Genomic DNA, 14,665 nt, shown 5'->3' on the forward strand with positions numbered 1-14,665 from the left:
GGCCCAATCGAGAAAAACATTAGCCGCAGTGGAAATAGCTCGGACCAGTTGGCGCGTGTTGTAGCAAATGTGGGTACCATGCAGCCAATACAAAATACGCGTACACAAGAAAATACGTTAGGTATGGACGGTGCTTCATTCGTCTATAAAGTCTTTTTTCTTATGTACGCGTCTTTTGTGTTCGCTGGTAACCCCTTTTTAAAGTTTAATTCATAGAGTCAAACAGCTTTCAGCAGGATGTATTAGCAAGATATAAAGTGGAATAAAATAATATTTCTTTATCATGCGCTCACCTTTTCATCTCCAGAACTTTTTCAGTGTCCAAATTATCGGCACGCGTTAAACTAACCTCTCGAGCAAGAGTATCTGGTTCACAAATACCTTCATATTAATGACAAGGCCTATCTGTATCCTCTGCATAGTGGATATTTTTTCCGTTCACGAGCAGCCCAGTTATCATTCCAGAGATGTAGTTCTGAAGCTTATATGCCTTATGATGTGTAAGGCCTTTTTTTGCGTACGACTTTTTTGATGCACGGATGCAAGCCTGCCTTACGCGCAACTAGATGGCGGGATTGGGAGCGTCTCGATCGGCGTTCTGTTTCGTTTCAGATTATCTATAGTCTCGATCGGGCTGCGGATAGCCCCAGAAGTCCTCCTGATGAGGTGCTCTCTCTGCAGTGTAATGTGATATTGCTCCTTAGTCGAGCTTGTTCCAATTTTCCTTTATACTTGGCTGATATCGTACCTCTGGGGGCTCATAGCTGTGCATCATTTCATCGATACCATTCTCTTTTCGCCACTTGAGGTCCTGCGAGTTAAAAAAAAGGCAATAAATAAAGGAGGGCGTGAGGGGGACAAAACATACGGAGCTTAACAGGATAACTTCTGTTCTCCCGAATATTGTGCTTTATATATTGAATACCTCTTTCAAACACTCAGAAAAGCCCTTTTACCAAAGATCAGCGAAACAATACTCGAGAGAGGGCTTCTCCTCATGATATGCTACGTTTTTACCATAATATTGATGACTTGCTCTCGCTGTCAGCCACTTCCTGTAGGCTGACGGGCCGTGCATTCCACACTGCGATGCATATACTTCGCAAGCTGGGAAATAAAGTGACAGTGTGAAAGCGGCATGGCTGACTCTAACGCATGGCCATATGGAGAGCAGATTTGGCAGAGATAAAGCTTTATCTTTTTTTTATCTTCCAAGACCTTTGAAAGCCATAAACTTGAGTACGGAAGACATCTCAGTATGCAAGAAGGGTTACGTTTCTGATAGTGTTGTATCTATATGGCACTCACCTGACGGTACATGCGCTCCGCCTTGGTAACATCGAAGTCTCGTGCTGAATGAGAAGTGCCACATGCGAGAAGAGTAGTGAATAGCAATATAGTTTCTCTATTATATTACAAAATATCTGGTTTAATATTTTCTGCCTCGAATACATTGCTTGTTTTCCAAACACATACATAGTGATAAACTTGAGAAATCTTGGCACGTTAGCATCGGGTTATTTTAAAGGTAAAGGCGATTTTTTACGTCGCCTATTGCACCCCGCGCTGCACTCATCTTAAGATCAACCTTAGTGGGCTGATATCTTCCACTCTAGAACTTCTCCAGTTCTTAGAATTCTTTTGGCGCTTGGCGACCAGTGCGGCTTCATTAACGCAACTAATAGCATGGATTCGGTGTAATCAGTACAGTAAAACAACTTTATTTGTAGTGTTCAATAACCACATATTAATCAAACTACATGTACATGATTGCTTTTCTAAACAATTCGGCAAGTTTGACCTTAGCTATTTCTACCGGCCGGAAGCCTTTACGATAAGCCGAGATAAATTGTCGGTTCAGAAGGTTGGTTGGTTGGTTTGTGGGGTTTAACGTCCCAAAGCGACTCAGACTATGAGAGACGCCGTAGTGGAGGACTCCGGAAATTTAGACAACTGTGAAACATAAAAATGCGCATTGCTACACACTGTATTTCGAGAATTTCCGTCCACACAAATGACAATTAGCAGACAATGTACACGATTATAAAGCGCATATAAGACCGGTTTGGCGTAGTCCTGCTGCTGCGCATCATTGCGGTGCTTCCTGCAGCAGGGATGGGCGGTATACATGTAGCTTCCTGAGATATCATCTCTTGTGACGGACCGTGCATCTCATACTTTGTCTAATTTAACCCCCCCCCCCCCCCCCCCCCCCTAACAAACACAACACTTGTGCATGCACACACCTTAGCACATTTGATTATAAACTCACTAGAGTTAAACGCGCATGACAGCATAGGATAATGCTGGCAAATTACCCTTTGTAGAATTTGCTTAGAGGAACAATTCGTACCATCAAGAGTAACGTAGCGTAAGATACCTTTTTAATATATTTTTTTGTAAGATACCTGTCAGCTTCCTCCACAAAACAAAATGTTCTAGAAGAAGCGATCACTAAACGTTGGAGAAAGCCCGCTTTCGCACTTAGAAAACAAAGCCTTTCTGCACGCAGCCGACAAATGACCGGCGAAGTGTTGAAGGAGGAAGCGCTTGCATATCGTGCTCTTTCCGTGCCATCTGTACATCGACTCTTTCCCTCTTACTTTCCCATTCGGTTCTCACGCGTGCATCTAATGTCTTTCGTTGCACCATTATACTTGAAAACAGGGAAATCAAGCGTAAGTCAATGGCCGCGCCACCAATTACTCGTAACCTAAGCATGTCAATGCTCGTTTCGCTACGCGTGACCAATAACTGCCTGTCCACGGCTGTCAGGAGAATATATTGGTTTAGATCTTGGGTGGATGCATGACTAATCTCTTTTCTGTTTTTCTTTTTTTGTAGGACGTCACTTCAGTTCTTTTCTTCTGCGTGCATTTGTCATGGCCGCTACACAAGCTCAGGTGATGAATATTCTATGATGAAGGGCATAGGAGCAAAGCATTATATTTACAGTAAGGGACGGACAAGAACTCGTCCCAAATCACTTTAATACATGTCAGGCACATTTGCACATGTGAATATCGTGACTAAATTCAGATCAGCGCATTTGTAGCGACCTACCTTCACAAGTCTCTATCAAATATGCAAACACAGCTTGCTGAAATTTCAATTGATTCCATACCGGCGTCTTGAATGCTTAAGCGATTCCTGAAAATAAGCCTTTATTGCGTTGCATTGACGACTCGACTTACTAATGAAGCTCCGTCCGCTTCCATGGTCGCATCGAAGCCTGAATGTCACCGAAGAGCTTTATCTTCTTCTTGTGTCATCATCATCATCATCATCATCATCATCATCATCATCATCATCATCATCAGCCTGATTATACCCACTGCAGGGCGAAGGCCTCTCCCATATTTCTCCACTTAACCCGGTTTTGTGCTAGCTGCATCCACTTGACCCCTGCGAACTTCTTAATCTCATCCGCCCACCTAACTTTCTGCCGCCCCCTGCTACGCTTTCCTTCCCTTGGAATCCAGTTTGTTACCCTCAGCGACCATCGGTTATCCTTTCTTCGCACTACATGTCCTGCCCATGCCCATTTCTTCTTCTTAATTTCTGCTAGAATGTCGGTAACTTGAGTTATTTCTCTGACCCACTCTGCACGCTTTCTATCTCTTAATGTTACCCCTACCATTTTTCGTTCCATAGCCCTCGCGCCAGCGTATCTACCGCAGAGTTATCGCTCACAACACGCGCTGGCAGAGGGTATGGCGCACATATTATCGATGCCATGAAGGAGAGGTTACTTTGTTCTTCGTTATCGGTAAAGGGCTTGTCGTCCTGAGAGCAGCGAAGCCAAGCAGTCGCGAGGGCGTTTTAGTATGTGACATTACAGGCAGCTCTATTGTCTCTGTTATCGCACATATCATTCTGTGGCTGCACAATCATCATGCCACTGCGACGTCAACCCTAACACAACCTTCTCAAACAACCGCTTCAAGTGCAAAAATAACGCCTAGAGTGAAGGTAAACTTTTTTGACCTTGAAAGTCGCACTTGGAATAAATGAAAAAAAAGCAGCTTAAATGTTCCGGATTGATTGAGGCCATTTGGTGTTATATGACATGGAGTGAAATCGCAGAGAACAGGGGCACCTTTTGCATTCAGCGCCATCAAGTACCGGTACCGCAGCTGGAATTCGACCCCACGAATTTTGGCTAAGCAACCGAACGCTAAGCCCTCAAAAACACCCCGTGCTATGGAATGAGAGAGGCAATGGATATTTACTTTCAGCATGGATCCACATCATTTAAGCTATGCCATAGCTATACTTCAATCTGCGATCTTTGACATGCGCAGTCCTTTTTGAATTTCACTATTTCCATTAAGTATTCTCCGAAACTACTATCCATATGTGACTGGCTAAAAGGTATGCAGGCAGATGGCTATCGGCTTAAAAAAATATAAAAGCGAGTGCGTTATCGTCCTCTCTATTTCAGTGGTCAGCAACCGAGCGCGATTAAGCAGACTTCAGAGTGTGGCTAGTCGTGGCAGGACAAAAGTAACGTGCAAATCAGCTCAAAACAAAGCGCAATGATTAATCTGCCCTCTGGAACGAGGGGCGATACTTGACAAGGGCCGCCTTTGTACTCACCCCGAAGCCAGCGCAGCAAGAATGCATCGGTGTCCGTGGGTCGCTTGACGTCCACCACTGCTTCACGCAACTGCGATGTGTAGAATAGAAAGGAGAAGAGGCACGGTTAAAAAAAAAAAAAAAAAAAAACAATTGCGTTAGTGAGTTCTAGAGAACACACGATAAAAATATTAGATTCAGCACTGGGACACATAGTATGGCCGTAAATGACTATTAAAACGAAGTGTCCTAATCTGCTGAAATCGGACAAATTTATCTGCTATACGGAATGGTAATAGTGGATAGGCTTCGCTCCTTTACGTACACGCGTAACTTTATGCTGTCATCTTGTCGGGAGCGTAATTTCAGGGCGTGTTGTCTACACACCCTCTAGATTCGACCCCTGCCTAGCTTTTCGGAAGCAACGCAAAGTATTCTTCCATGTCGACAGTAGACAGTGTCTCGCTTTAAAAAGCCACTATTGATTATTTGTTGGATTGGACGACACAGTGCACGTGCAGCATGAGATAAGACAATATGGTGTATTCTTTCTTCGTGCCCTCTATTCAACGCGGAATAAGAGCTCTTTTCTGAACTTGACCGCTTTGACAAAAATTTCCCCGCTCACGGACCGCGTGATCGGCAGTTTAATTTGAATTCGTACTGCTGGAGACTTCTTTGTACCCTGCTTCATGATTGTCCCAGCAAGCATTTCGCTTACGTAATATATTATAGCTTTAACGCTCGACCGATAGTACACCTGTGTCTGAAAATATTTCGTCAGCTTTTAACTGCTGAAGCTACGCAGCCCGGAAAAATAATGACCATGCATCTGGTAGGTGGTAGATAGCACACGACATGACCGTACACTGATTGGTCGAAGGTGCGCTGGCGCGCCCGCGTTCGGTTCTATTTTGCTCATGGAAGTCTCCGGTCTTGTGTAAAGCGGTTTCCTCCTGACTCTGAAGCGGTTGTAGTACTTGTACGCAATTAACGATGTGGTTTCTTTAAAATTCGCGAGGCTAGTATAAAAGCTGTAGTAAAGCGGAAATATGAGCTATTTTGTGCATCTTCGAAAACTGCAAGAAAGCTCTCATAGATGCACTCAAATGTGTCAGTTCTTTGCTAGGCGATAACTTAACCACAGCATGCTGCAGTAAAGTAACGCTCACTCGTATATGTCGCGTAATTCTGATTGATCGACTACGCTCTTATAGATTCTTGTGGACATATCTCTAACCGTCTTGCCCGTTGCGTTAGTTAAGCCAACCAAAACAAAAAAAGCAAGAAATAAACCTCCTCCCTACTCCTATTTCACTAGCTTGATAAAACCTTGTTCGATCATCGTGACTTTTTTTTCTTTTTTTTTTGCATTGTCGCAGAAGAATGGCTAACAACAAGCTTATATAATATAGTGTATAAAGTTCAACTTGACCATACACTTGCTCACACTCCGCAATGGCCCTTCTGGCGCCAATTTTGAGGCCTTATGAGTGCTTTTAATTCGTCCAATGAAGACCGAGAACGTACAATGATAAACTAAAAGAAAACACAGATGTAAACTAAAAAAAAAAACTGTTCTGAGAAAATGAGAGACGCTGTCACGGTCCCATACTTGGTGTGGATCTCAACAGCCGACAGGACAGGCGCCGAACCACCAATTCATTGAAAGCAAGGAGGAGCTTTTTAAATGCCAGCCAGGGCACACGTGACACCGAAAAACTGTAGAAGCAAACGAAGCTAAGACATTTTGTTTCCAAAACACCATCAATAAATAGCTTATCAAACGTTTGGCGTGGGCACAGCAAGAATTCAGTTCACGGCAGAACCGAATTGCCGAAACCAGAAGCACTCGTTTTCCCTTGCAAGCTGCTAATTGTTCCTTCAATAAATTCTTAACAGTTCGGCGCCTGCCCTGTCAGCTTGTGTCCGTCTTCGTGGCTTCACGCTGCTTTCACAAGTCATATTATTCCTCTTTTTTTTTTTTCGTGCGAAAAGTACCTCCTTAACGCCATCTAGCAAGCAGTCCATACACGGTTTGATTAATAGCGAAGAAAAATAGCCAGACAGTATAGCTTTCGTGGCTCTTGGCGCTACCTCGAAAGTACGCGGATGGCATTTCGATTGAAATCAACCAGTGCTCCGCTTCCCTTGCACTGCAAGAAACGCTGTTCACCTTGATAAGTCGTTGCCGAGAAACTGCGCCATTGATGCTTTCAGGCGTTAGTTCAGTGCACTGCGCGGGTAACGCGTGCTTGCAGTGATATAGATCAAGGGGAAGTATGGACAGCCAAGGTTTAAAAGCAAAGAAAAATTGAAACGTTACAAAGCCCCCGATCGCTCCTCTGAAAACATGTTGTGGAACACTTGTCTCAAATGCGTAATGAAAGCAGAGAAAAGCGAAGGGAGGATACTGCGAAAAGTCAAGAAGCAAAAAACAACGTTCAGCGATGAAAACGGAGGCAAAATCTATGAACATCCAGCATTTTGGTACTGCTTGCTCAGACATTTCAGAAGTCTAAGGAACTGGTATCTGAATACATAGAAACATTATTTCAACATATTAACCATGAATAAATCAACAGCAAAATATGAAGTCATTGCGCTGCCAGCAGGTATGGGCGGATGCTTGGTGAAAGTTAGGCAGTTCTGCCAGGAGCTTTTGCCTAAACGGTGAGAGATTTTATGCCAAGTCTTACGAATCTTTGGAGCTCGCAGTGTGAAGTTCTTTCGGCAAAACATAAAGCTACAAAATAATCTGTCTTCTAGACTGTCAAGACTCGATAACATTTTGCAAAGAGAAGCCAAAGCTATTTTCACTCCTGTAAACGAGCACACCTGCGCATACGCACAATACGCTAATCTGATATTATTATTCATGTCACTGAGAATGACTGTTTCAAATTTGGAGGTCACTTGAGCTTCGCCTTGAACGTGAAACGAGATAGCGCTTTTTTCTTATTTTTCTCTTTAATTGCATGCCACTGCTGCACTCACACACATGCTACTACGTTACAGACAGCACACCGGATTACCCTCCCCTAGCATGCTTGGGCCATTGAGCTTTTGCAGTTCAGGTATAGCGTGTTTGTTCGACACTCAGAGGGCCTTCGTTTGAACTCCAACTATGGCAGTTGCACCGCTTTATTTTAACCATTTACGCTTACCTTCAGAAGTCCCCCCCTCCTTTCAAAAAAAAAAAAAAATGTCGCAGTGCTTTCATTACCTCTTTCAGTCCTCTTGGCCTTCTGCGTATGGGTGTTGTAACTGGCCTCTTATTTATTTTCCTGTCCTTGCCATGTGTGTGCGTGTGCGCTCGTGTAGGAGTCAGAGAGAAAACATGTGTGTGCGACCGCGTGCTTATGTGTGTCCCAAAGCCGTCGCTAGTTTCTTCGAAAAAGATAAAATCAAGCTGCAGATCACGTGAACAACAGCACAGTAATGAGCCTGTTTTGCTCCTGGTGTCTTCCTGCTGCTTGCAAGGCCGTGTGAGTGCAGCGACCTGTTCTTCGTCGGCCATCCGCTACGCAATGCCCCCTCCCCCATCCTGCCCCATTACACCCACAACGAATGCAACATCCTGCGTCTGCTCCTTGCTTAGTTGCAATAGTTGCCGAGCTGCACTTTTTCTCTACATCTGTGTTTTAGTCAGAACTACGCTTCCAGGAATATCTTTGGAGGTACCTGGGCTTGTTTTATTGCCTAGGATTGTTTCACTTGCCCCGACATCGCACACCACATGAGTGTTTTCATATTTCGGCTCCGTAAAAATACGGTCGCCATGGCCGGGATCACAGACGCAATCTGCAATCAGCAACCGAAAAATGGAGCCACTGAGACGCCGGTCCACTGCGGCGAGTTCATATAATATTGAAAAAGTGTTGTATTTTATGGCACATACGCGACTACAGCCACCATGTACCATGTGTAAGGTTTAAGATATCTGCTTGATAGAATTTGGTTAAAAAGGCACTTAATATACTGAAGCTGGTTTAAAACCATAGCTGCTTTCATAAACGAAAGAACGCAGGAAATATCAATGTGTGACCTTTCTCCTTAAAAGCAAGCTAAGGTGTAATGAGATGTGTTCGTTACAAACTTGTAGTAACTATTTTTATATCATTTTTTTTTTCAAGTTTTGTACCTGTAATTAAGATTTGGTTAGTAGTGATCTCTTCCATAGAGTTAGCATTTAGGTTTATCTCGTCTTTCAAGAATACATTTGTGCGTTAAATAAGTGTGACAGATACAAAGACGACATTATATTAATCTGATGAGACGCTCTTGTTGGCTACACGATTTCCATTCCTCTATCACTGGCTTCACTGTTAGTTTTTGTTTACTTCATTCTCCCGCGAATCCTGCTATTTCGCTCTCAGTTTTCTAAAAAGGGAACAGTTTGTTTTATTGGTTTAAGGTTTTTGACTTCTAAAAGTGACTCAGGCTAATAGAAGATTCCGAGCAGATTCTACCACCTTGAAGTCCTTTGACGTGCACTGCCATCGCTCAGTACACGTGCGCCTTGGATTTCGCCTCCATCAACAAGCGCCGCTGTCGAGATCAAAGCCCGGGCCACCCTTTCCAGCAGTCGAGCCCCCCCACCACTGAGTCACCGCGGCGAGGCAATAAAGCAGGAAAGTAGCTGCAGTATGAGTCGAGTAAGGCGACAACAAAAATTATTAATGTGATGCAGTGGGGCAGGTAATTACTAAGCAAGATGACAAGCACGGACGGGGAACGAATGTATAGTCAATCGAGCGGTTGAGTTTGTGCGTTTGGTTGAGTGAGGAGACACTAAAGAGATCTCAACAGTGAAAGGAAGAAGAGTGGTGTGAATTGGCTTTGCTCGGAAGCACCACAATTCTGCAGTCGGAAGCGAGAGGACAGAAACAGACAGCCCGACTTAGATAACCGAAAATGATAGCAGAATTAGTTTCGCTCACAAACCGATGCCGGTATGGGCAATAACATTTTGCCGGAATATCTGTGTGCGCAAGTGCGCATTGTGAGATAACCCTAGAAAATGTATTTGGAAAACATATCAAAGTGATATTGATGAAAGCTTTGGCTGGACGTATAACACACAGAAGCGAAGCCGATAATACCACGCTATAAGAGATGATGGATTCTAAATGGCGATAAACAGGGCAGATGCAATACTGTCAAGAGTGAAGATGTGCCGACAATATTGCAGGGTTATAGGATGGCTGCAGCCGGCCTAGTAGAAGGTTAATTGGATATCGTTGTGAGGGGCCTTTTGTTCTGTAGTATAACGTGATCCAGCTCATGATGATGATGGAAGTGAAGGCCAAAGAAGTAAAGGCTTTAATTGTAGATTAGTCTACATTAGGCGACAAAACAAAAAGAATACCAAGTACACTCGAATAAGGGCTGCGCTCGTGTATGGGCCGCTCCGCTCTACTTGGGAGCCACATTAATACCTTTTGAAGCCGTCAGTAGAAACATTTTCAAGCCCACCTCCAATAACGTGGGGTGAAAATCCGCATAGAAACACGTGTATCGATTTCCTTGTGCAACATGCTCTCTGGAAGACGTCAGATGACGCTGCCTGTTGGTATTATCATCTCCCAACGTACACCACTGTGCACATGCGAGTCATTTAAAGTGGAATTCAGACTCTTGTACTGGGAGTGAATACAAGCGAACAGTCGACCACGAAGTGAGCCGACTGAACCGCTATGAAGGACATCAGTGCAGCTCGTCGCTCTCTGACCTTGAATTCATGGCGCGCAATCTGCCCGGAGGTTCTATAGTTGCAGGAATACCTAATTCAGTGAATAAAACTGAGGGGCGACTTTGTAACGAGGATGTCGAGGTGCTGGGCTTGAGCTGTGGTGACAGTGATAGCGATGTAGCCATTTTAAGATATCTGGAAATAAACGTCAAATATACCATTAGCCTCAATGGTACAATACGTATCATTGCCGAAACAAATAAGCAAAACTTGAAAGGAAGTATTCCACTTTCGTTTAAGGACCGCGCACAGACAAAGCCGTTTATTGCCTTCAGTATCACATGAAAAAGACGATGTTGGAAATATTTGGGAGCATCAGCGCCCATTAATCACATCTGCTTTGTTGTCACCGGCATTGTAATCATCACCTTTCTTGCTGCTAAATCCATCATTTTCTTCCACTTTGCCATCGGTGTCTTCTTATGACTATCACCCATCTAGTACATTATTTCACTCCTGGAATCTCGCCATTTCAAGCGCAGTACATTTAAATCGCAATGTGGTGTGTTCTGTGCCCTGACCGCCATCTGTTTCCGACGCCAATATAAGTGTCATCACAGGCTGAATTCAATTTGTCCTAAGGGACTCTTGTGTGCTGATGCTGGTCCGCCTAATATAGTACAAACCACAGAGCTGAGAACTTCGATGTGCAGACAGCGATACGCTAACGCGGAAAATAGAACAAACTTTTACGTTAACGTGCAGTCGCCGCCACAATACTCTCGCCAGTGCTTTGAGCATTTCTTGACACTAAACGACAACCTTTACACTTGCATTTGAGGGGCTGAATGTTCAGATTACTCTTAATTACTGTTTCGCATCAAGCGCAGGCGTACGAAGCAGCATCCTACTATTTTGTATAACTATTTTTGTATTTTTATACTTTTTTCCAGTATCGATATCTGTAACTAAGTGGTTTTGTGCCGAAGGCAACTTTGTTGATGCTGATCTGAAATACCAAATTTTTTAACGGCTTCTTTATTTTCATTTCGTCATCAGGGTTCAAGCTATTCAGATTTACCATACATTGATTCTCTACTTGAGGTGTGATTTTAATCCCTTTTCCTACCTCCCTCCTCTTTTCCTTTCTGGGCCAGATTGGCGTAAGAACTTCGAGAATATTATTTCGCAACTTTTTCAGCCGAAGATTATGCCCTCATCTAAACAGAAATATAAGAAAGCTGGTATCTGCGCACTGGAGTGTGGCGTAGAAGGCACCAAAGCTCACCGCGGTTGCTAAATGTGAGTAGACGTGAAGGTCACCGATCTCATGTTTCGGCACCAACTGTCTGTGCGCCTTGACACCGTTTTCGATGGTGAGTGTGTAAGAAGGGCATGTTCTCTGATAATAAGGTGTCCTGTTAAGATAATCGCGAACGAAAGATGATCTGAGCGAACTTAGTGGCGAAGTTTTCATGGCAGCTTATCCTTTTCTCTCTTCGTTTTTTTTTTTTTTTTTTCACTCGGACTCCTCGTACATGTCTCTGACGGAAAGTTGTTCCTTTTCTAAATTTTTAAGTCAAAATGCTAAGACAAGACTAGAGCTGGCCTAGAAGCGCCTAACCAAAACGTCGAAGCAAGGGTAAAGCGGAAAGTTAACTGTCAGGTAAACAAGCTAGTCAAGAAAAAAACAATTGGACTAAATCAGTCAGTCAGACAGTAAAAAAAAAAAAAAATACCATCCATTAGACCACATGGCAAGGCGATCATTAAATATGACAACGAATCATTCAGTAATTCAATCATTCATTGGCGAGGAAAACTACTGCGTTTGCAGACGCGGACAAGATGAAAGTGGACAAAACGAGAGCAGGCTCATATAATTTCGTTACGAAGAACTAGGCAAAAAAAAAAAAAAAAAAATATATATATATATATAAACTTGAAGTAGGTGACACACGGTGGAAAAAACAACACTTTAATCCGACTGTTTCGGCCGGGGTCCGGCCTTTGTCAAGGAATGTACCTTCCTTGACAAAGGCCGGATCGCGGCCGAAACGTCGGATTAAAGTGTTTTTCCACCGTGTGTCACCTACTTCAAGTTTATATATATATATATATATATATATATATATATATATATATATATATATATATATATATATATATATATATCCCCCCCCTCCCACCGGGGTGGGCGCATTGGGTACGGCGCTCGACTACTGTTCCCAAAGACGCGGGATCGAATCCCGGCCTCGGCGGCAGCTTTTCGATGGAGGCGAAAAGCAAGGCGCCCGTGTGCTGCGCGATGTCAGTGCACGTTAAAGAACCCCAGGTGGTCGAAATTTCCGGAGTCCTCCACTACGGCGTCTCTCATAGCCTGAGTTGCTTTGGGACGTTAAACCCCACAAACCAAACCAATATATATATATACCTAGTTAAACAAGAAACAACATGCGCAGAAGCCATCTCCTCAAATCAGCACTACCGTCACAACTTCCCGTCGCATCTTGCAATCGTAATCAGCAAGATATGCTTATGGCTGACTCGCGCAGTCTTTCATGTTTTGCTTGATGGTACATGCCAGCAGCAATTTTTGTGATTATCCTTGTGGCGATATAAAATCTATGTTTTGCGAAATGTGAACGACACCCCTTTTCCGTGCTACCCCAGCAACGAGCAGGAACACGGGAACATGCAGTGCATCACAAATTCCTGAAATGATTTCTTTCAACTAATGACAGCCCGTCAACTCCTCTGAAGCAAATGAACATTACCGTAGGAAAGAGGAATTCTCGACAACCGCTCACAAGCAAAGGGCTAACTTTGTCTTAATTTATATGAAAATGTGCTGTGTTTAGGTGACAAGTCGATGCTAAACCCAAGTGTCAAACGATGCTAAAGATCAATCATTCAGTCAGTCCTTGTGTAGCTCTCACAACAGAAACCAATAAGTGAATGTACAGATTTACTTTTTATTATATTAGTATAAGACTTCCTTCGGTAGATACAGGCGTGATAGAAGAATAATGAAGCGAGTCATTGGGTTTAGCTTTTGTTAAATACAAGACTGTCATCAGGAATGTCAACTTTGGACTGAAACGCATAGGAGATCGATTTCGGTGGCAAAGAATTGAAAGGTTCGAAAGCGGCGAAGAACGACAAGAGCAAAGGCCTCTACATATAGGGCATGGTTTAGAGTGTGTATATGGGGTTCAATATATTTGCGCAAGTTTGCACAACGCTTGTTTTCGTGGCATGGAGAAAGACTGCCCCGAACGGACGACGCAGTCGAAAGCGCAATGCCTTGCCAAGCTTCTCTACAGCAGTTCGGCAACATAGTATACGTTGGGAGCCTTAATTTAACATGCTTTTTGTTCTGAGAGAAAGAAATCACGCATGCACTCCGTGCAAGTTTAGTACCCACCTTGTGTAAAGCAGCCGCCTCTCGCTCACTCAGTCCTCCCAGGTAACCACTCATTGCTCCAGCTGTTCCGCCCTACACGGCCGCGTAGCTCTGCGAGCAATCTGCCTATGCGCGCAGCCGAGTGTGTTCGAGCGCCTATCAGCGGCCTCCGACGATGACGCGGTCTACTTGCTGTCTGTAGCGCCGCTTACTCGCAGCGCGGCAGACCTGGCAACCAGACAGCCAGCTTTGCGGCCTTGCGGTCCTTACAGGTATGCTGCCGTGAAGCACGCTTGCCGGCGATTTGGTCGCGGCGATTTTTGCTGCAGTTTCTGCTCTGCCGCCGGTTCGCAACCACTGCCGTTGAATCAAGCATACTCAGATGTTCTCATTGGTATGTTTAAGCCGTTAAATGGCCCTGGCCGGATCGAGCGTTAACGTACAGGGTCATCCACTTCTAGCTACAACACGGGCACAGCTTTAAAAGCATCATTGCGTCCGGTGTGGGCTCATGTCGAAGCAAAGCAACACAAACATAGAAGCGCCCTGCGGTGGTGCTTCGCATGACCAGCTGCTTAGCTTTATTGCGTGGCCGCGCAAGGCGCAATGGAGCAATTAAAGCAGTGATCGTGTTATAGCTAGAAGTGGACGAGGCTGTACAGGCGACGCTTGGTGATAAAACTGCGGCTTTTATTTTCTATGGGACGCTCGCATTCATAAACGTCGCCTGGGTCGTGGGCCCCTGACTGGGTCGTGGCCCTGGTGCATACTGATTCGCAGCCATATATCATGACACAGAGAAGGTGCGTTGCGATAACCGTTCGGTATTGCCAGAAAGAAAACGTTTACCGTTGTCGCTTCTTTTCTCACTTGAAAACAGAATACAAACTTGATCGCCTGAAATGGAGTGGTCACTGATGATATTTAAAATGACCGACGTTTCGAAATTCGATATCGTTTGTTTGCCTGTTTTATTTTTCTCAGTG

General features: G+C 44.2%; 1 protein-coding gene across 1 annotated transcript in view; it reads right to left on the reverse strand.

Moving 5' to 3' along the window:
- The window catches only part of LOC146207346 (SEC14-like protein 2), a 31,283-nt gene extending 17,455 nt beyond the window's left edge, over positions 1-13,828 (reverse strand). Inside the window, exons 1-4 of the mRNA XM_084586522.1 lie at positions 13,701-13,828; positions 4,600-4,669; positions 1,309-1,352; positions 749-811 (exon numbers count right to left, since the gene is read on the reverse strand). Of these exons, the coding sequence (XP_084442648.1) occupies positions 749-811; positions 1,309-1,352; positions 4,600-4,669; positions 13,701-13,754 (231 nt within the window). The 5' untranslated portion in view covers positions 13,755-13,828. The remainder of the gene's footprint in view (positions 1-748; positions 812-1,308; positions 1,353-4,599; positions 4,670-13,700) is intronic.
- Between the last annotated feature and the right edge of the window lie 837 nt (positions 13,829-14,665).

Source organism: Amblyomma maculatum, chromosome 1, assembly GCF_055883805.1.
Source record: "Amblyomma maculatum isolate TAMU_Amacu chromosome 1, ASM5588380v1, whole genome shotgun sequence".
Classification (NCBI taxonomy): Eukaryota; Metazoa; Arthropoda; class Arachnida; order Ixodida; family Ixodidae; genus Amblyomma; species Amblyomma maculatum.